Source organism: Mustela nigripes, chromosome 6, assembly GCF_022355385.1.
Source record: "Mustela nigripes isolate SB6536 chromosome 6, MUSNIG.SB6536, whole genome shotgun sequence".
NCBI lineage: Eukaryota > Metazoa > Chordata > Mammalia > Carnivora > Mustelidae > Mustela > Mustela nigripes.
The window spans coordinates 125,542,002-125,563,138 of NC_081562.1; the positions used below are offsets into that span (position 1 = coordinate 125,542,002).

General features: G+C 41.5%; 1 protein-coding gene across 1 annotated transcript in view; it reads left to right on the forward strand.

Moving 5' to 3' along the window:
* The window catches only part of ARHGAP21 (Rho GTPase activating protein 21), a 137,192-nt gene extending 116,325 nt beyond the window's left edge, over positions 1-20,867 (forward strand). The window contains 16 exon segments of the mRNA XM_059404163.1: positions 474-510; positions 3,056-3,181; positions 4,509-4,793; positions 6,671-6,735; positions 6,818-6,954; positions 7,799-7,941; positions 8,740-8,895; positions 8,997-9,075; positions 9,732-9,805; positions 9,883-9,972; positions 13,006-13,131; positions 13,322-13,363; positions 13,683-13,788; positions 15,708-15,739; positions 18,373-19,968; positions 19,970-20,867. Coding sequence (XP_059260146.1) covers positions 474-510; positions 3,056-3,181; positions 4,509-4,793; positions 6,671-6,735; positions 6,818-6,954; positions 7,799-7,941; positions 8,740-8,895; positions 8,997-9,075; positions 9,732-9,805; positions 9,883-9,972; positions 13,006-13,131; positions 13,322-13,363; positions 13,683-13,788; positions 15,708-15,739; positions 18,373-19,968; positions 19,970-20,020 — 3,145 coding nt within the window. The 3' untranslated portion in view covers positions 20,021-20,867.
* Positions 20,868-21,137: the final 270 nt, after the last annotated feature.

Below are 21,137 nucleotides of genomic sequence, written 5' to 3' on the forward strand. Positions count from 1 at the left end.
CATCGAGGCCCGCATCGGGCTCTCTGCTCAGCAGGGAGCCTGCTTCCTCCTCTCTCTCTGCCTGCCTCTCTGCCTATTTGTGATCTCTGTCTGTCAAATAAATAAATAAAATCTTTGAAAAAAAAAACAGAATATTGCCACTATGGTTAACTAATCATTTATCCTAAAGCTCATTGTTTAGCCCAAGTAGTTTTTTCTTTCATCTAAAAGGAGAGATAAAATCTTCCACTTCCTGCAGAGACAGTTTCAATTTACCAGTTCCACTAAGGAAGCTTCGGCTGTAGAATCAGGAGTTTAAGTACCGATACAGTTAGCTCGTTTCTTCATTTGCATGGCACAGTGAATATTTAACATGGTAATGGTGAAATGTCAGCTTATCACTGACAGGTTACTAGTAATGTTCAAGTTGTTTTTACTTCTTTAAGGTGTGTCATGTACTTTACTGCAAATACTTACATGCTTCTTTCCAACAGGTCCTTCAAGCACGTCTCTAGCCTGAAAGGAATCAAGGTTGGTATTCAGTATTTGTTTAAGTATCAGTAAATGATAACTACTTCTATTTACCTTAGATTATTACTTTGGCTCATCATAGGGAATTATTTCTATTACCCTATATTCTGTCAGTTTCAGGTACATTTGGAAAATATTACCTGTTAAGTGTCCTTTTCTAATTTCTAAACATACTCATCAAGTATATAATACTTTGCACACATTATGCTAATTTTTCTCACTTCATTGGTCAACGGCCAAAAATCTGACCACCCAGCAATCCTGTCTATGTCGTACGCGTGCGTTTCTCTCCTCAGAATTCCTGTCAGGCCTCGCCTCCACCTTCCTCCGTGCTGTCCGCCCCTGTCCTGCCCGTCTTCGCCCTCGTACTTCATTGAAAATCTCTTTGTTTTATGTTCTCCAAAAGTGTCAGCCACCTTCATTTGTGCCCGCAGTTTCTGCCCTTTTTACTCTTAGCCTACGTATCTGTACTTGGAACACGATCCTATGAAAAACCTACATCACATTTCCTCTTTGATTCTATCGCTTTTCACTTTCTCAAGATCCCTCTCCCCTTTGCAAAATCGCTCTTGCCAGCGGCTCATTCGCCATCACAGAAGCACGTTCCACTGTGAACTATGTATTGTCTAAAAACCTCCCTTAAATCTACATCCCCCTCGATTTCTTATGCCTGTTTTCTCACAGCAAAACTGAAATTTTTGAGAAAAATTGTCTGTCGTGTCCACTTCCTCACATCACGTCTTTATCAGGCCGCACACACCAGAACGACAGTGCTCACGCCGCAGCGACCAGAGTCGTTCAGGCTCCCAAACTAACAGTTATCTTCGATTTTTAACTTCTTTGACCTCTCAGTAGTCTCCACACAATTTCCCACTCCCTTCCTAAAACATTTCTTCTGCTGGTTTCCATTTCTGCCTCTGCCTAATATTTAAAGTGGTGGCATGTCTTCAGCTGGTTCCGACCCTCTTTCCTCTCTGTCTGCCCTCACTGCCAACATGATCTTAACCAGGGTCTCCCAGAGTCTACACTGCCAGCCTTGGCCTCTTCCCTAAGCTGCAGCTCAGGTGGGCTGACGTCTTTAGGGGGGTGTTTAATAAGGGATCACGGTTTAATGGCCAAAGAGATCCGGGTTACGCCCAGACATGATTATCTACCAGCTCTCCCCATCTCACGAAGTTCACTCTCCCCAGGTGTTCAAGCCCCAGATCTGGGCATTAGCCTTGTGGCTTCTTTCCCCGCCCCTCTCATATCAAGTGTTATCCACTCGACCTTCAGGACACACTGTGAAGCTCTGCATTTCTCCCTGCCTTCACTTAAGTTAACTTTGGCCCAGGCCACCATCGGGCCTCACCTGGATCCCTGCAGTAACACTTTCTTGGAGATCCCTCCAGTAACACTTTCTCCAGGTGGCAAGCAGGTGACCTTTGAACTGGGACCAGATAATATTACTCCTCCGATTCCTCACCTGATCACTTCCCATCGCACTTCCTACCATGTCCCAAAAGACCCTAAACAATCTATTCATGAGCTGTTTCTCACACTGAACAGCGAATATTTAAAATGAGAATGGGTAAGCGGCACCGGGGTGGCTCAGTCGGTTAAGCATCTGACTCGGCTCAGGTCATGATCTCAGGGTCCTGGAATCGAGTCTCATGTCGTGCTCCCTGCTCAGCCGGAAGTCTGCTTCTCCCTCTCCCCCTGCCCTCCAACCCTGCTCGTGCTCTCTCCCGCTCAAATAAAATCTTTAAAAAAAAAATGAATAAAATAAAATAATAATGGTAAACATACTTAATCACTAACTATACATCCTCTCTGAAGTTTTCTTTTTCCTGACCTTTCATGGATGGCCCCTTTTAAAATTTTTCCTCCACATTTCATCTTTTAAAAATTCTTTCTTCAGGGGCACCTGGGTGGCTCAGTGGGTTAAGCCTCTGCCTTCAGCCTCAGGTCATGATCCCAGGGTCCTGGGATCGAGCCTCACGTCGGGCTCTCTGCTCAGTGGGGAGCCTGCCCCCCCCCCCACCCGCCTGCCTCTCTGCCTACTTGTGATCTCTGTCTGTCAAATAAATAAATAAAATCTTTAAACATAAAGTAAAATAAAATAAAAAAATTCTTTCTTCAGGAGGCCTTGCCATAATAACCCCAACTTCTAGCCACGACTCAGTCATTCGTTACTGTGTCTCCCTGTTCCTCTCCCAAATGGTACTAATCTCAGTCTGATCATTTTCTTGTCTTTTTCATTCTGATTTGTCTTTTCTCACTAAAATATGAGCTCTTGAAAGCAGGAAAATTATACTGTTTCTGTTATTTTTTAATGATTAAAAGTTCCTGTACTTTTAAAAAATGATGGTAGTCAATTCAGTTTTTTTTTTAAATGAGACCAGAAATTTTTCTAATGTAATTGGTAACAGTAGTATTTTTTTCAAAAATAACCCTTCATTTGGAACATTAAAGATTTTCTTTTTAGCAAATTAATTTCAATGTGCAAACGTTGATAAAAAGAGAAAGCTGGTGTTTTACTATATTTTCTTGCCCTTTTCTTTAGATGGTAGACAGCCAGAAGTCATCAGAAGACTCTGGATCCAGGAAAGATTCTTCCTCAGAGGTTTTCAGCGATGCTGCCAAGGAAGGGTGGCTCCACTTCCGACCACTTATCACCGACAAGGGCAAGGTAGTACATTTTCTCAGCTGCTGTGGGTATATGAAATGCAGTCCCTGTAAAATAGCACATGAAGTCTGGATAGACAAATGGCAAATTACCCAGAAGAGAGAAGAAAATATCACTTCTAGATAGCTTTTTCTGCATAAAGGGAGTAAACATTTTTTAATTCTTATCAGTGATTTAATTTTATATTTTTCATCCTGTATATCAACTGCAAATAGAATATACAGCCCTATATTTTGCCAACAAAAAGAGAAATCAGAGTATTTAAAAGGAGCTCAGCTTTTCTTATTAAATAGTTTATTAGCCATAGATTTTCCCAGAGTCTTCCTTTAGGGAGTGGCAGTTCTCCATATTAATAATTTAAAATTTTTAATTTAGCTTGTCCCAGTTTTTCCTTTTAAATTGCCTTTATAATTTGTTCCTTTCACTTTATTTTATAAATATTGGATTATAAAAATGAGTATCACAGTATTTATATGCTTCATTAAGTAGATTTCAATATAATAAAAACTTTACCATAAAATTGCTTACAATATTTAGGCAGATAAGTTATAAAAAAAATTTTGATACTGTCAAAAGAGTCTAATTTTTAAGAAAACCCAACTTGCATATGGATTTTGTGCCGGACCATATAAAGTTGATCAGTTTTGTTAGTTTCATTCATTACTCATGCCTGTTGTTTTGGAATCTCCTTATGTAGTGTTTGTCAATTGCATGATCTGGGGCTTCTCTTAAGCCTTACTCTCACTCAAAAAAAATTTTTTTGATGGATTTTTTTCTTATTTTCTATTCTCTTAGCATTTTTATATATTTTATATATTTTGCTACTCTTCTTTTACCTTACTTTATTCAGTTTCTCTTATTTACTTTGTTCGTGAACAATACAACAGGTTTTTTTTTTCCCCAACCAGATTAAAGTTGATTTTGGTCAGGAATACCTTGCCCAGCTTGGTTTCTGCTCTAGGGTTTGTCATTCCTCTCCTAAGAAGCAGATGCGATCTCGGGGCGCCTGGGTGGCTCAGTGGGTTAAATCCTCTGCTTTCGGCTCCGGTCATGATCCCAAGGTCTTGGGATCGAGCCCTGCATCGGGCTCTCTGCTCAGCGGGGACCCTGCTTCCTCCTCTCTCTCTGCCTACCTCTCTGCCTACTTGTGATCTCTGTCTGTCAAATAAATAAATAAAATCTTAAAAAAAAAAGCAGATACGATCACGAAGCAGACACCCGCTCTAACCGCTGGGTGTACACGTGTGTGAACAGCGTTGCTTGATGTGTTTGTCCTACCCTGAGACTGAGCCAAGCATGAAGTGTCCCCTCACTGTTCCGTGTTTTCCAGCGAGTTGGTGGAAGTATTCGGCCGTGGAAACAGATGTATGTTGTGCTTCGGGGACATTCGCTTTACTTGTACAAAGACAAAAGAGAGCAGACGACACCATCCGAAGAAGAGCAGCCCATCAGCGTCAACGCCTGCTTAATAGACATCTCTTACAGTGAGACCAAGAGGAAGAATGTGTTTCGGCTTACCACGCCAGATTGTGAGTGCCTGTTTCAGGCCGAGGACAGAGACGACATGCTCGCGTGGATCAAGACCATTCAGGAGAGCAGCACACTCAACGAGGAGGTGTGTGTCCAAGTGACAGAAATCAAACCAGGTTCTTTCATCACTTTTCTCTCAGGAAGACTGAAAGAACTGGATACATTTTAAAAAATTAAAATACGCTCTTTTCATATATTTTGCTTACTTTTTCAGAAGCAGGATCAGGACTAGTCCTGGTCATTACCTTTATGACTAAATCATTCCAGATCTGGTTCCTTATCTCAAAGACAGGATTATTGTGGGGCTTACAGTGTAGTGAAGATACTTACCAGAACAAATTACTGTGTAAATGCAAAGAGATACAGATACGAGGATTTTCATTCATGAGATACGCACTGGAGAATATAGTAGACCCTGCTGTCAGACAGTTCTGGCTTCGAAGAAAACTTGCATTGTCAGAAATCATGCGAAAAGCCAATTTTCCTTTTTATTAAGGAATGTTTGGGGACTTGAGAGTTTCTGGCTCATAGCCATCAGGATAGTTTTTTACAACAGGAACTTCATTGGTAATGTAGTATCTCTAGCATATGTAATTATACATTTGACAGAGCAAATTCCACAGTGATTAAGTCTAGCTTTTGCTCAAGAGTATCTTTTAATATTATTAACACAGTTTTTCTTACATGTTGTTCTCACTTTTCGTGCTCACTGTTATGACAAAAAAAAGCACGCAGCGTTCTCCTCCCTTAACTCATGGGACACAGGGACACCCACGTTATTGTGAGGTTGTGCAAAATATGTTCTCTAATATAGTCATTTCCAGTTATGTCCAATTCAAATTGTAAAAACTTAGGTCATAGGAAAAATAACTGTGCCTTTTTTCTTTGATAGTTTACACCCCTGCCTTGTTTGTGGTTAAAAATAAACACTAGATCCGTGTCAAATCAACCTTTGTTCTCTAACCAGCACTGTAAAGAAAGCATCGGACATGCATGTTTGCAAAGTAAACAGGGAAAATAAGAATGTTTTACATGAATAAGTCTCAGCAACCATATGAATGTGTCCTGTTACTGTCATCACCATTTTGCATCAAGGACACTGGCAAAAAGAGGTTACGTAATTTCCATAAGGTCACACAGCTGTTAAGTATCAGGGCCTGGGACTTAAACCCCAGGAATCTCAGTCTAGATCCTAACCATAGGATCTCTCAACTGATAAGTAGGAAGAATATTTGAACCGAGATTATTTGACTCCAAAGCTTATATCTGTAAATTTTATTGCTTGTTATAATCAAAATGAAACAAGTAATAAAAAAAAAAAAAGTTGATGCTACATGTCAATGTATAATTGAAATCAGTAGAAAAAAGTCATCACTTCATGGTGAAATCAGAGTTTACCATACAGCATATTATAAAAGCTAATCTATTAAGGTTGAAATGCCCAGTTTTGAACTTTTTCTCTTCTGGTAATATCAGTGCCACTTCTGACACTAAATGACCCTCTGTCTCACTGCTCCTATAAATTCATCATTAACAAATTTTGACAGTATTTTTCCATCTTTTATCCAACTGTCTTATTTTGAAATGCTGATCAGTCCTTCTGGGATTAGAGAGAGAGGAACAAACAAAAAAAAAAAACTGGCCTGCTGCTTCCCAGTCGTTTATAAAAAAATGTCACATCAGTAAGTTTGAGCACCTGCTGCTTGCTGGTACTATTCTAGGGATTGTAGGAGTACAGACAATAAACAGAAAGCTCTTTTGGCAGTGGATGGGGGGTACTTGGATCATTTCTTGCATAGTGATTTTGGATGGTGATGTGGAACAGAGATTTTTAAACAACTCCACTGAGAGTCTAGGGGCCGGATGGGCTAAGCAGTGCGTACAACAGAGCCTCAGAAGAGTAGAGATCCTGACTCATGTTTCAAATTGACTTTCTAATCTTACCTCCTGTTTATTCTGTAGGACACTGGAGTGACTAACAGGGATCTAATCAGCCGAAGAATCAAAGAATATAACAGTCTGATGAGGTGAGAATCCCACGACGCCTACAACTTAATTTGGATGTAAAATGCCCTACAGTTGTTAAGAAATGTTCATTTCTTTCAGCAGCAAAGCAGAACAGTTGCCAAAAACACCTCGCCAGAGTCTGAGCATTCGGCAGACTCTGCTTGGTGCTAAATCAGAGCCAAAGACCCAAAGTCCGCACTCTCCCAAGGAAGAGTCAGAAAGGAAACTTCTCAGTAAAGGTACTGATGGTAGTGTTCCTGCATAAATTTAACAAAGACGATGGTTTAAAGTTGGGGTTTTAAAGGTATTTCATGGGGCGGCTGGATGGCTCAGTTGGCTAGGCATCTGACTCAATTGTGGCTCAGTTCATGATCCCAGAGTCCTGAGATGGAATCCCGCATCGGGCCGCATGCTGAGCAAGGAGCCTGCTTATGATGGGCTCTCTCCTTCTCTGTCTGCTCTTCCCTGCCGCTTCTGTCTCTGTCTTTCTCTGTCTTTCACTCTCTATAAAAAATTTAAAATAATAAATAAACAAATAAAAGTATTTTATGTTCTTCTGTACCATTTCTGCTGACCTCAGTCCTGTGCGAGCTAGCTCAAAGGTGACCCTGGGCCCCATCTAGGCTAATGGGGCTTTCCCTTAAGGTGAGTCTTTGTCTTGTAATAAAGATGAAATGAAGTTAGATATACATCTACACAAAAGGCACTACGGATTTAATGCAGGGGATCCAGGCACTGTTACTTTTGAAATAAAACCATCATGTTTCTTTTTGCTAAAATCTCACTACTGAGATGTCACACTGATCCTGTTTTCTTGACTGTTTTAAAGAAAACCATGGTGCAGATTGTAAAAGGGTAGAAAAGCATAACTGATTCCGATTTAATTATATGGGAGGTTAAAAGGAATGCTATATTAGGAAGAGAATATAATACAATATTTTTGATAAATATACGATCTGTCATTTATAGTACAGGACTCTGATGTATATAAATCTTGATAAAAGACTCTTAAAGTCATGATTTAAACTTGCTTGTTTCCATTTTCTTTTTCTTTTTTCTTTTTTTTTGGCATAAAATCAAAAGATGATACCAGTCCCCCAAAAGACAAAGGCACGTGGAGAAAAGGCATTCCAAGTATTATGAGAAAGACATTTGAAAAAAAGCCCACTGCTACTGGAACCTTCGGTGTCAGATTGGATGACTGCCCACCAGCGCATACCAATCGGGTAGGAGACCCCAGCCTCCCGCACTTCCTACGGTCATTAGTTCTGCTGGAGGCCTTATAAGGACCCAAGTACACAGCCCCTCAGATGACACAGAGTATCTGTTAATCTGATGAGTATCTCCCTCTTCATAGCAGACCCAACTTCCCTAAGCATTGCTGGCGCATAAGGCCGTGTTGAGTAATTTCATCTATAATTTCACCTAATGCTCTTTTTCTAACATATTGACTCTGAGATAGAGTAATGATTCGTCCATTAGGAATGTATCTGAAATGGTAAGAGTTCATGTTCAAATCCTGTGTGTTTCTGCTTCTAGCACCTTAAAAGAAGGATGAGAACAAGAACCTGATTAAGAAAGTATAACACATGTAAATGTGCGTGTGTGCACGCACGTGTGTCTGTGTGCGCATGTGCGTGTGTCTGGCGTCTGTGAGGTTTCCGTGTCATGAGTCGCGATGTTATTCTCTCCCCCAATTCTCCTTTGGACTTTACTTGTCTTTATTCACGGGTGCTGCTCCCACATTCTCTTCACTTCAGACTTGCCTCATTTCCTCTTCGATGTTCATCTCCTGGTCTTGACCTATTCATTCTCCTCCCACTGTCCCAGATTTCTCTTGCTGCTTCTGCTCCATTCCCGGTTCTGCAGTCAATGTCTCTCTTCTGCGTTTTCCCTCTATCAAATAGCAGAGATGTATGTATTTTGTCTCAGATGGAAAGGGCCTCTTAGCTACGATATGTATCTACTAACAAATAGAAACGTTTGTGCTGTATTAAATAAAATATTTATTTCTTGTTTTGCAGTATATTCCATTAATAGTTGACATATGTTGCAAATTAGTTGAAGAAAGAGGTCTTGAGTATACAGGTATTTATAGAGTCCCTGGAAATAACGCAGCCATTTCAAGTATGCAAGAAGAACTCAACAAGGGGATGGCTGACATTGACATACAAGATGACGTAAGTGTGTTTATTTCTGTCTGAATACCTGATCTGTGGTTCTTTTCCCCCTTTGATGTTATTGACTACAAAAACACCATGTTTCTCTTTTACCCACCTAGAAATGGCGAGATTTGAATGTGATAAGCAGTTTATTAAAATCCTTCTTCAGAAAACTCCCTGAGCCTCTCTTCACAAATGGTGAGTGAACTCCCACAAAAGATACCAGTTGAAACAGTTTAAAATTACATTGTTGGAAAGCCAAAGACTATTGATATTTTGTCAAAGGAAGCAGGAGATTTCATTCAGTTGTTACTTCTCTGTAAAGCATAAGTATGGCTATTTTTTGTCACTGGGATTTTTTTTCTTATGGATAAATTTCAGTGAAAAATGGAATTTATCCTGTCATTTAGGTTCAGTAAAATATAAGTCACCCTGTTTATCCATATTTGCTTGCCAAGTTAAAAATGTATTATTATTCGCTGTCAAAAGTCTTCAGACACAATAAAGTACAATTAGTAGAAAAACGTTTTTTCAGTCAAGCCAAATATTTAACGTATATAAGACACTGTTCTTGATGTTGTGGTTGGGGGGTAAAAGGGAGTGAAGACTATAAATACAGGACGGTTCTCTCAGAGAACTCACATTTTAGGGAATTTTATTTGATGATAAGATTTGGGGAGTCATTGAAAATGATAGCTGTTTTGGAGACTTACATTTCAAAGGCCATTTGGGGTCATCCCTACATTTAAATTTTGTATTGGGTTTTGAAGCCAAACCTTAAAAGAAATCTCGATCACAACTCACCTAAGCAATTTGAGATAAACTTGTTTTATTCTTCTTATTGTTGTTGTCAGATAAATATGCCGATTTTATTGAGGCCAATCGTAAAGAAGATCCTCTAGACCGTCTGAAAACGTTAAAAAGACTAGTAGGTATTATTTTATATTTTTGGAGGTGCAACTGAAATTCAGCCTCTAAATCCATCATGAAAATAATATGTTTCAGATTCACGACTTGCCCGAACATCATTATGAAACTCTGAAGTTCCTTTCCGCTCATCTGAAAACAGTGGCAGAAAATTCAGAAAAAAATAAGGTGTGTAAAGTATATATTGAAGAAGTGTGCTTTCGGGGCTTTAGTTGAAAAGATATGTGTCATTGCTTCACGCCAATTAAAATCATGGTTATAATTCAACAAAACCTCTCAAATACACACTCTTGGCCAGGGGAGCCCCTCTAAAGATCACTCTTCAAAGCAAAAGATCCCAAAATATCAATTGTCACCATTTTGAAAAGACATTTCCTTTTCTATTTGTCCAGCAAGAAAAATGGAAGTCAAAAATTTTACTTCCTTTTTCATCTGTGCATTTGCTATACTTTTGTGCAATGTGACAATCAAGTTGTACCAAACAGTATACAGGGAAAACTGACAGACATGTTCTTTTTTTTGTTTTGTGTTCCGTTTTAAGCAGAGAGGACCTTCTTCTTTGTTGTTTGTTTGTTTAACAGAATCACATCTCCTTTGTCAAACACACCAAAATGTGTTATCCCTTCATATTATCTACTGCTCAGTTCATGTTCGGTTTTTCCAGATTGATTTCAAGAAATGTCTTTTCCCCCCCTGGTTGTTTAAATCAGTATCTAAAGGCTCACACAGTGTGTTCAGTTGATATGTTATAATCTTAACTTTATATCACTTTTTTTAAAAGTTTTTTGGTTTTTGTTTTTTAATTTTTTTTTTAAGATTTTATTTATTTATATGACAGAGAGAGATCACAAGCAGGCAAGAGGCAGGCAGAGAGAGAGAAGGGGAAGCAGGCTCCCTGCTGAGCAGAGAGCCCGATGCAGGGCTCAATCCCAGGACCCTGAGATCATGACCTGAGCTGAAGGCAGCGGCTTAACCCACTGAGCCACCCAGGCGCCCCTATATCATTAGATTCCATTATTCATGGTTGTTGCCTCTATACCTTTAGAGGTTGCAAAACAATGATTTTCTGAATCTCGGGCATTACTTAAAAATATAGAAACAAAGTCATCTTGGCTTGTGGAGAAGAGAAAAAAACAGAACACCACAAGCTCAGAAACACTGCTGTCACCTTTTCCCTAAAGGTCCTGCCTGTTGAAGGTCAAGCAAAATGCTTTCATTCAGGTCAGTTTAGCATCTGTCATGTTCCAGAAGACAGTTGCTCACAGTTGTAGTAAGGCTGGGGTTTGAGAACAGGATCAAACCCTATTACCTGTGGGACGTTTACAAGCAGTGTTATAATATCCCTTAGATTCTCAATTTCCTCAACAGTGATAGGACAGAAAAGGAAAAAGGAACAAAAGAGAATGAGAGAAAGAAAGAAAGAGCTAGTATCAATTAATGGTACAGTTTCCAGAAGTTCATCCAGAAAATTCTCAGTATAATTGTAGCTGAAATATTTTCTAATTATTTCCGCATTTCCCAAAGCCCATTACATCATTCATCACTTTTGCTGGATGTCAGCAGTGCAGGGGACATAGCATCTGATGGTCTCATTAGTTTAGAAAGCACCGAATTAAGCAAAATATAACAGTTATGTAATGTTACATAAACAATGTAATGTAATTTTTATGAACAAAAATTCTTTACTGTAGAATTTATTCTGGCTTTACTGTATTAACTAACACTGTGCCTACATGTGTGGGACGTCTTTCCAGAAATACAGAATTTTCCTTGGGTAATTAATGACTAAATAAGTGATGAACTACTTATGTTCCCAGCTTTAGGTAAGAGCCAGCTAAAACTATATACCCACATAGTAAATACGACTGTATATACATAGATAATAATGCGTGCATTATTACAAAAACTGAAACGAAATCCTAGTAGACAAGAACCCAGTAAAAAATTTTGCAGAAGACCTTTGAGATGGACTTGATTTTCTGAGCCACTTTGACCAGTGCAGATTTGGGAATAAGATGACATCCTCCAGCGGGAGAATAAGAAACATGCCTGTGCGCCCAGTTCAAGTCAGCCCTTCCTGCAGTCAGATTTTCTTTCCACTAGGTCAGCTTGCTCTGAAAATACTGGCTTTGATCACAATTTCTCCTTATATCTCTGTCTTGAGCAGAGTGTAAGGATGCATGTGTTATGGTAGATGACACATTTGATGCTGAGCAGTTGCTTCGGAACAGGAGATCTGTGCATTTTCTGCTTTCCACCATACCTGAAATGTGTGTGTGTACATGTGTGGGCATGTGTGCGGCTCTCCCAAAACAGGATAGTAGTGTGCTTCCCTAAACCAGTTCGACTTTCTGAGTTCTGCAGTGATTTTATTTATTTATTCATTCATTCATTCATTCACCCCCCTGGTAAGTTTTCAGGGTTGGTTAAAGCTATTTGACATTTTAATCAAATCCTGACTTCAAAATATTACACCAGACTCTATAGGATACAACAAAGGAAAACAAAAGATCTATACCTTTGATAATTGTGTAATTAAACAAGGAATACAAAATACTGTGGAAATGAATGTCCAAACATAGAAGCATGATATATTGAGGTGTTCAGGTTGGCACAAGGATAAGCAAAGAGCTTCGGAAGTTTTTGTTGAAGTAAAAATTGGTCAAAAAAGAATATTTCTGGACATTGGGTTTTTAAGGGTTAGCACTTTTGATGTACCATGGGGGCAAGTTTGTAAAAGGTAATATGTCTTTGAACATTTTTTTCTAGTTGTTTTTTGGGTTGTTGTTTTTGTTGTTGTTTTGCTTTTTTAGTTTTTGAGGGGAAGAGGGTTGCCCTATTCTTTGTAAGGTTTTTTTTCCCTTTGATTTTAATATTTTTGTCAGTTAATGTAGCTCTTGTATTACTAGTTTTGCAGCAGATCAATTGCTTGCAATCAAAGACTTCATGGAAAAAATGAATGCCAGTTAAACACAGTACATTGTCATTAAAGCAGGAAAAAGACGTTAAGTGTAGATTAGCTTATAGAAAGCCTAACTAGGAAGCATTAGTTTTTTTATACACAATCAGTCACCGTTCTCCTTTGAATTCTTTTTCATCAAAAGAGCCTTTCAGAAATAAAATGCCAAACACACGATGGGAATTTAAGCCTACTTGCTTAAGAAAAATTCTGATATCTTTCAATAACATCCTTTGTTCCAGATGGAACCAAGAAACCTAGCGATAGTTTTTGGTCCAACTCTTGTGAGAACATCCGAAGACAACATGACCCACATGGTCACTCACATGCCAGACCAGTACAAGATCGTAGAGACCCTTATCCAGCACGTAAGTTCAGGCTTCATCTCATCAAGAAAATAATTTTCTTGTGAGCAGCTGGTGTTTGGTAGGGCAGAATATGGTTGTAATTTTTGTTTTCTAAGAAAACTCCTCCCCCCCAGTATTATCCTCCAAAATATAGTTATATTATGGGGGTCCTTTAGTTTCTCTTTTCACCTTTTTTTATTTTAAATTTTAGCATGACTGGTTTTTCACAGAAGAAGGTGTGGAAGAACCTCTTGTAAGTATCGTCCGTCAGCCTTCGTACTGACTTTTTTCATTCGGGACACAAGCTCCTGACCCAACAGCGTCAACTTCCTGCTTTGTATGCTATTGTCCGCTTTGCACCCCGGAAGCAGGTCTATAGCTCCTCAGTTTCCGGTCAAGTGAAAATACAAGTATGATGCTTATTTCGTAGTTAATTAATGATGTGTAAACGATGTAAAAAGTTAAGCACGTGTGCTCCACTCAGGAAATGTGTCTTTTACTAAATGTTGTTTGAATTTTAAAGAAATTATCTTTGAAGAGATGTTGAAGAGATCTTTGTTTATTAACCATAGACAACAGTGCAGGAGGAAAACACAGTAGACTCCCAGCCAGTGCCCAACATAGATCACTTACTCACCAACATTGGAAGGACAGGAGTCTCCCCGGGAGATGTATCAGGTAACTCTTGCCTGGGCAGTACCGATCTGGTTAAGGTTAAGCCAAATCCTCGTAACACGAAAGAACGAAATCAATCATAAGTAACAATTCACTATGATTTTTTTCCTTTTCTTCTCCTTTTTTTTTCCCCCTTTCTACTAATAAAAAACTGAATCTTCCTTTTCTGATTGATCTCAATTATCTTCCAGTGACTCTAATGCCATTGGCAGTGCATGGGATTGTAATGCTTGTCAGAGTGGAAATCTGAGGGAAATGAGCATGCAAACCACTGTTTTGTTCTTTTTTTTTTAATTCACAGTTTCCATGTAATAGTCATCACAAGGTAAAACAGATATATGCTGCTGAATATGTGGTTGCTGTGATGGCAGAAAGTGTGATCGAGACTGTACAAGTAGTTCTTATTCTTGAGCTAGACGTTCTGTTTAAAAGCAGCAAGTGAAGAATGTCGAACTACTAATGGGCGCCATTTTCATAAATACAGCATATTATTTGTCGCTACAGATATCACAGTAGAAGTCTAACTGATTTGACATTTTCTTCTGTTCTCTCTTGCCGCCCTAATGTGTGGTTAAGTAGCAGTTTTCATAGGCTCTTTTGCTGACGATTTTCTCCCGCCGAACTGTTGCACTATATCTAGCATGTTATTTCACACGCTGTTCTCCCTTTGTCTCTAGTTCTTGTTTGAGTCCTAAAGGGTTTTTTCAGCACTTACTGACACAGGCAAATCTATACTGATGTTGCACAGGCGAAGTGGGAGGAGTCTATCACACGGTAATGTCGCTAGTGGATTCTGTGGTGGCCCTGATGGACAGCTGGAGCTGTAGGAAGAAGGCGGACTGCTGTCCACACTGTAGCTGCCTTGTCTGCAGAAACCCCCGATTCTTGTAAATGCAAACACGGCTGATCTGTGGTGTAAATTTTCTCGTAAAGATTATTGTAAACAGATCAATACTACTTTCTTAAAAGTTTTTCTGCTGTTTCTTGTTATTTCTGAAGCAGACCGAGAGGAGAAATAGCATGGTATGGTCTACCAGTTCTTAAAGTCATAAAGCATTTAGCCATGTGTTCAAAGGGGCGTGGCACGGGGCTCAGCTCATTAACCTTGAAAATCAATTTCCCTCAACTTGAAAGACAAAATTTCCCAATTGGTCTTCTCCCGACGAGTGCTAGCCCCTTCCTACCCTCTTTATACTTGTATAATCCGAGTTTTTGCCAGACAGTGAAAATTATGGTCTCCATTTTTCCATTTCCATAATAACATTTGTGATAGATAACTACAAAACTGGTAGCAATTTAACCAAACTAGTCAAAAGGATCCCTGACTGCACAGATGTGAAACTGGGGTCTGAAGCCCAAAGATCAGCATTACTGAAAAACCAAAGTGACCTGGAAGCAGGGTTTCCTAATGCATCCAGATGCATGCAAATACATGCTTACAAAATATGAGTTTGACAGTCTGACAAAAATCAACGTAAACGCACCGAGTATGAGTGTCTCGATTTGTAGCTAGGACAGCCAACCATCTTGAAAGTTCTACATTGTGTATCAGTTTTACATACAGGATGTGGCACATAGTACAATTCTTAAAAAGGTCTTCCAGCTTCTTTACTGCTAGATTTAATATTTAGAAATCTTGATAAACACTAGTGTTTCTGTTTTTGTTTAGTACAGGGCTCCTTTGCCATTCCTCTCATTGAGCTGATTCTGCCTACAATTCACAGCATCCTTTCATGGCGGTGGCTTTCTGTGGTGCAGCTTGCATCTTTGTGAGCTCTGACTATCCACTGTGTTCTCTTGTTTTGTTTGAGTTTTGCTTTCTCATTTCGTTCTGTGCCTGTCTTTTCCATAAGTTTTGCATTGTTTGTTGAAAGCAGCAAAGATTGACTGATACTGACCATGTTTTGTTTAACTTCTCACAGATTCAGCTACCAGTGACTCAACAAAATCTAAGGTAAATGGTTTCATACAATTCTGAACTACGTGGTAGTGGGGGAGTTTCCTTCTGGCTGATTGTTAGGACTAGAGCGCATCCCTCTCTGTGTGAGATGACACAGACCCACAGAGTCTTTGAGAGGGAAAAATGAGTTCGTAGACGGTGGTTGAACAAGGGATTGTGCGTTGGAATGTTGGGTTTCTCTCGGCATAGTTTAGCCTACTGCAGAGGAGTAGACCCCTGTTTCTTAAATTCTTAAATCTGAACATTTTCTAACGTACACAAAAGCAGAGACAATGGTATAATGAGTCCCCATGCAATCATTATCCATTCTCAACAATTAACATGTGGGTGGCCATCTGGTTCCATGTACATTTCACCCCCACTTCCCTCCCCCCTTGAAGCAAAGCCCAAGCGTCATGTTTCACCTGTAAATATAGTAATACAGTTTTCATTATCAATACAGTTTTCATTATCAATAATTCTTAAGAAAAAATATATTCTTGCCTGTCTTTCAGAAAAATCAGTATTTTTACATAATTTGTATTCTGTTGACACCACCAATTACAAATTTTGAGTAGCTCTGGGAAGTTCTTAGTCTTAGAAGGGTTTTTATTAATCCAGTTTATCCAAACTTGGATCTGCTGAGACAGTAGCAGCTAGAATTGTCAATAGATTTCTTACATCGTTCTATTTGGAAGTGAGACATATATATCATGTTTAAATATCATAGTGCGTTTGTCTGTGATTAAATTATAATTCTTGCAGGGTGCCTGGGTGGCTCAGTGGGTTAAGCCGTGGCCTTCGGCTCAGGTCATGATCTCAGGGTCCTGGGATCGAGTCCCGCATCGGGCTTTCTGCTCAGCAGGGAGCCTGCTTCCCTCTCTCTGTCTGCCTGCCTCTCTGTCTACTGTGATCTCTGTCAAATAAACAAATAAAATCTTTAAAAAAAAATTATAATTCTTGCAGGAGATTTTACAAAGTGTTCCAGTCATATCATTCATTATCACTCACCCTGTATTTCTTACTGGCTTTTTGCCCCAACTTTTTATTTTGAAAAGTTTTAAACCTAGAGAAAAGTTATGAGGATAATAGTTAGCACCCAAACCTTTTGCCTTAGATTGTTAATTTGGTCCATCTTGATATATATCATTTGAAGGGGGGAAGTGACTATTTGAGAATTACTTATAGACATGAAAACACTTTACCCTAAATGCTTCAGCATGCACATTCTGAGAACCGGGTGTTCTCCTCTGTAATCACAGGGTAATTCTCATACCCAGGTAATTAACAGGAGTACACAACATTACTATTTCTAATGGAGTCTTTACACAAATTTCTCCAATTGTCCCAAGTCCCAATAATGTAAATGTAGATTGTTTTTTTATTTTCCTGTATAGGATGAAATTAAGGATCATCCCTTGCACTTTATTTTATTTTATTTTTTTTAGGGCTGCTTTTGAGACTGTTCCCCCCCCCCCAAAGATAAGATTTCAGATTTAGATTTAGATTTGGATTGAGATTTGAGACCTGTTTGAAATTTCCTCCTTCCCCCTTATTAGATGTGTATTTCTTAACATGTCTTAGTCTCTCTGTCTAGCGGAAGCTGTTAAAATGTGGATAACCAACGAAGCAGTGTACTGGATAACCAGGGAATTCTTTCTTACTTGTAGAAACAAAGTTCTGTTAATGTGCAGTTTCATTCTGGTGAATCCTTTTTAGTACAGCAGCCTAAGTTTTTACTTTTTCAAGACTTCAGGATAGTAGTTTTAGTTTGTCTGGGATGTTTACGACCATAGAGAAGTCCACTCTGCTTCTCTTACTCAGCATACTCCCTGCCTTCCTGCTCGTCTTACATGGTCTCTGGTTCATCAGCGAGTGTTACTGACTCCCCCCACCATTCACTTAGCCAGTAGGCCTCCCGAGCAAACTGATGAAATAGTCGTCATCAAGGGTCTATCATGCATAGCTACCGAAGCCAATAGCCTGCATTACAACTTTATCAGGAATAGTGCTCCCTTGGTAAGGATTTAAGATCCTCAGTTGACCTTACGTTCTTTGAATTTTCTGATTTTGTTGTTACCTTGAGAGGCAAGTCTGAAGATCGAGTCTGGCTGAACTGACGGAAGACCAGAGAGTTCCCTTAGTGAGTTTACCCCATACAGTGTGTGTGTCATATGGTGTCTGTAATCAGGAAGGGAAAGTCAGTCACAGAGTTGTAGTAACCTATGTCAGGACATTATACTCAGCTGTGCCAGGATATTAACTCTTCAACCTGTGTTCCAGATTAAGGAACCTGAAGAACGTGGAGCCCCCAGGAGCAGGGGAAGTCAGGAGATGCAGGGAAATGAACGAGAATAGGAGCGCTAGACAGCTCTAAACACAAAACACGGCTCTGAAAGGTGGATGTATATGGGGCGTGACCCAGCCGCTAAATACCACCAGTTGCCAAGAAACGGACCTAGTTGAATAGAAGTAACAGTCTACCTCATGAGCAGGTCCCAAGGAGGTATAAAAAACTACGTTCTGTCCGTGCTTCCGGAGCTTTAATAGAGTTAATGCAGTAAGAAACGTTTGGGGGAACACCTTTTCAGAAGAGGAACTCAGCGGTGTGCCTGTGCTCACAGTCTCATGTCTCTGATTTCTCGCAGGGTTCTTGGGGATCAGGAAAAGATCAGTATAGCAGGGAGCTGCTGGTATCCTCCATCTTCGCAGCCGCCAGTCGCAAGAGGAAAAAACCCAAAGAAAAGGCGCAACCCAGCAGCTCAGAAGACGAACTGGACAATGTATTTTTTAAGAAAGAAAACACAGAACAGAGCCACAATGACATTAAAGAAGAATCCAAAAAAGAGAGTGAGACATTGTGCAGAAAACAAAGGATCGCCATTTCCAAAGAAAACATGGCTAAGAAGGACCCCGGGGCCCCAAAAGACGAAAAGACGCCGCCCCGAAAGCAGAGCGCCGCGTCGGAGGAGCCCTCCCCGCCGCACAGCGCCAAACCCCCGAAGTCGCCGGCGCCGAGCTGCCGCTTCCCGGGGCCGAGAGAGAGCCCCCGGCCGCCCGGCGCCCCCAGGTCCTGCCCCTTGGAAGAGCCGGGCTCCGACTCCGGCTCGCAGGCCTCCCCGGCCGGGCTCTCCGCGGGGAAGTGCGGCAGCCCGGGCACGAGGCACCGCGGCTTTCTGGCCGCCCCGGGCGCCCTCGCGTCGGACTGCCCGGGCGCGCACCCCGCCGGCCTGGACGGCAGCCGGCTCAGCCCCGACGTGCGCTCGGTGGCCGAGAGCCGGGGCGACGAGGCGGACGACGAGCGCAGCGAGCGCGTGAGCGAGGGCCGCCCGGTGGAGACGGACAGCGAGACGGACTTCCCCGTGTTCCCGGGCGCGCTGGCGTCCGAGCGGCTGCTGCGGGGCCCGCTGCAGGACGCCGGCAAGGCGGGCCGCCGCAACTCGGAGGGCAGCGAGCTCAGCGGCACCGAGGGGAGCCTGACGCCCAGCCTGGACAGCCGGAGGCCGCTCTTCAGCTCCCACAAGCTCATCGAGTGCGACACCCTGTCCAGGAGGAAGTCGGGCCGCTTCAAGTCCGACAGCGGCGGCCTGGGGGACGCCAGGGGCGACCGGGACAGCCCGGCCATCAGCAGGGTGTTCGACGTCATGAAGAAAGGCAAGTCCACGGGGAGCCTGCTGCCGCCCAGCAGGAGCGAGTCGGAGAAGCAGGAGCCCACCTGGAAGACGAAGATCGCGGACCGGTTAAAACTCAGGCCCCGGGCGCCGGCCGACGACATGTTCGGCGTGGGAAGCCAGAAAGCCGGCGCCGAGGCCGCCAAGCGCAAGAGCATCAAGCGGCGGCACACGCTCGGGGGCCACCGCGACGCGGCCGAGCTCAGCGTGCTCAGCTTCTGGAAGGCGCACGAGCAGGCGGCGGACAGGGACGCCGAGCTCTCCGCCGTCCACCGGCTGAAGCCCAAGTGCTCCGCCCAGGACCTGTCCATCTCCGACTGGCTGGCCCGGGAGCGCCTGCGCACCAGCGCCTCCGACCTCAGCGGGGCGGACACGGGGGACCCGGCGCCCCACGGCGGTGCCCGCGCAGTCGACGGGGCCGCGCCCGACGCGCCCCAGAGTTCGCAGCCCACGGCGGGCGCTTCTCCGGGTCCCCCGGCTCCAGCCCCCAGGCCCCTTCTTTCCATACCGCCACCCGACCAGATCAACGGAGAAAGCTTCCAGAACATGAGCCAAAATGCTAGTTCCGCAGCGTTATAATGCCCAGCCTCGGAAACTGGCCGAAACCCCAGGCAGTGGAGCATAGTCTCATCCCGGTCTTTGATCTGGGGCATGTCCACTACGGCAACTGAAAAGCTACTGTTACACGTTCCAGTAACTCTGTAAATATTTTCTTGTACCAGAATTGTTATTATGCAGCCTTCATTTGGGCTGGTTTCATCATTCTGCACTGTGGAATAGCTTCACAGTGCATTACTACAGCCAGAAGAACATATATATATGTGTGTGTGTGTGTATACATGCATATATATATATATATATATATATATATATTACAAATGTTGGACAGTTGTATACAAATGAGCAAGCTATTTGTTGCAACTTACTACACATTGTATACCCGAGATGACTGAAGCAAACATCGGCATTTGTGTGCAGCAAATTTGTTCTTTTGGTTTCATCACTAACAAAAGTGCCTCATCATAAAAATCCATTTGGTTATTAGGGTGCCATATTGTTAAAATTAGATAACTTACGTTGAATAAATAAATGCATTTTATTGGTAACAAATTTCATGGCATTTACCAGTTTTAACACAGGTGGATACAGAACTAGCATTCTCTCGTCATTCCAGGTGGATCTGAGTTTTATATTCAAACTTTTAATACAGTTTTTGAGTTTTGTGTGACTTGAATTTTTAATCTTTCTGTAAAATACGTAACTTAAATGAACATATTATATGTGTATCTTTTCTTCAGATACCAGATTTGATATAAATGTTGTAACATAGATGTGTAGATAGTGACCTGGATGGAACTGGCTTCTTTATCGAGAAGAATATAATTCTGCATGAGGACTTAATGAATCCAAACCTGTGTCATGCCTGTGTGCATACCCAATTAAACACTGGAAATAAAAATTGTTTTGGTGAACTTGGCATGTCTTGAAACTCACTGTAGTGTATTTTTAAATGTTACCCATTTATAACTGCCTTAATTGGTCCTGATTTAAAAATATATATATATATATTACCTACTCCGGGGGCACCTGGGTGGCTCAGTCTGTCAAGCGTGGGACTCTTGATCTTGGCTGGGGTCTTGACCTCATGGTGGTGAGTTTGAGCCCGGAGCTGGGCTCCAGGATGGGCGTGGAGCCTACTTTAAAAAAAAAAAAAAAAAATTTTTTTACCTACTCTCTTTCTA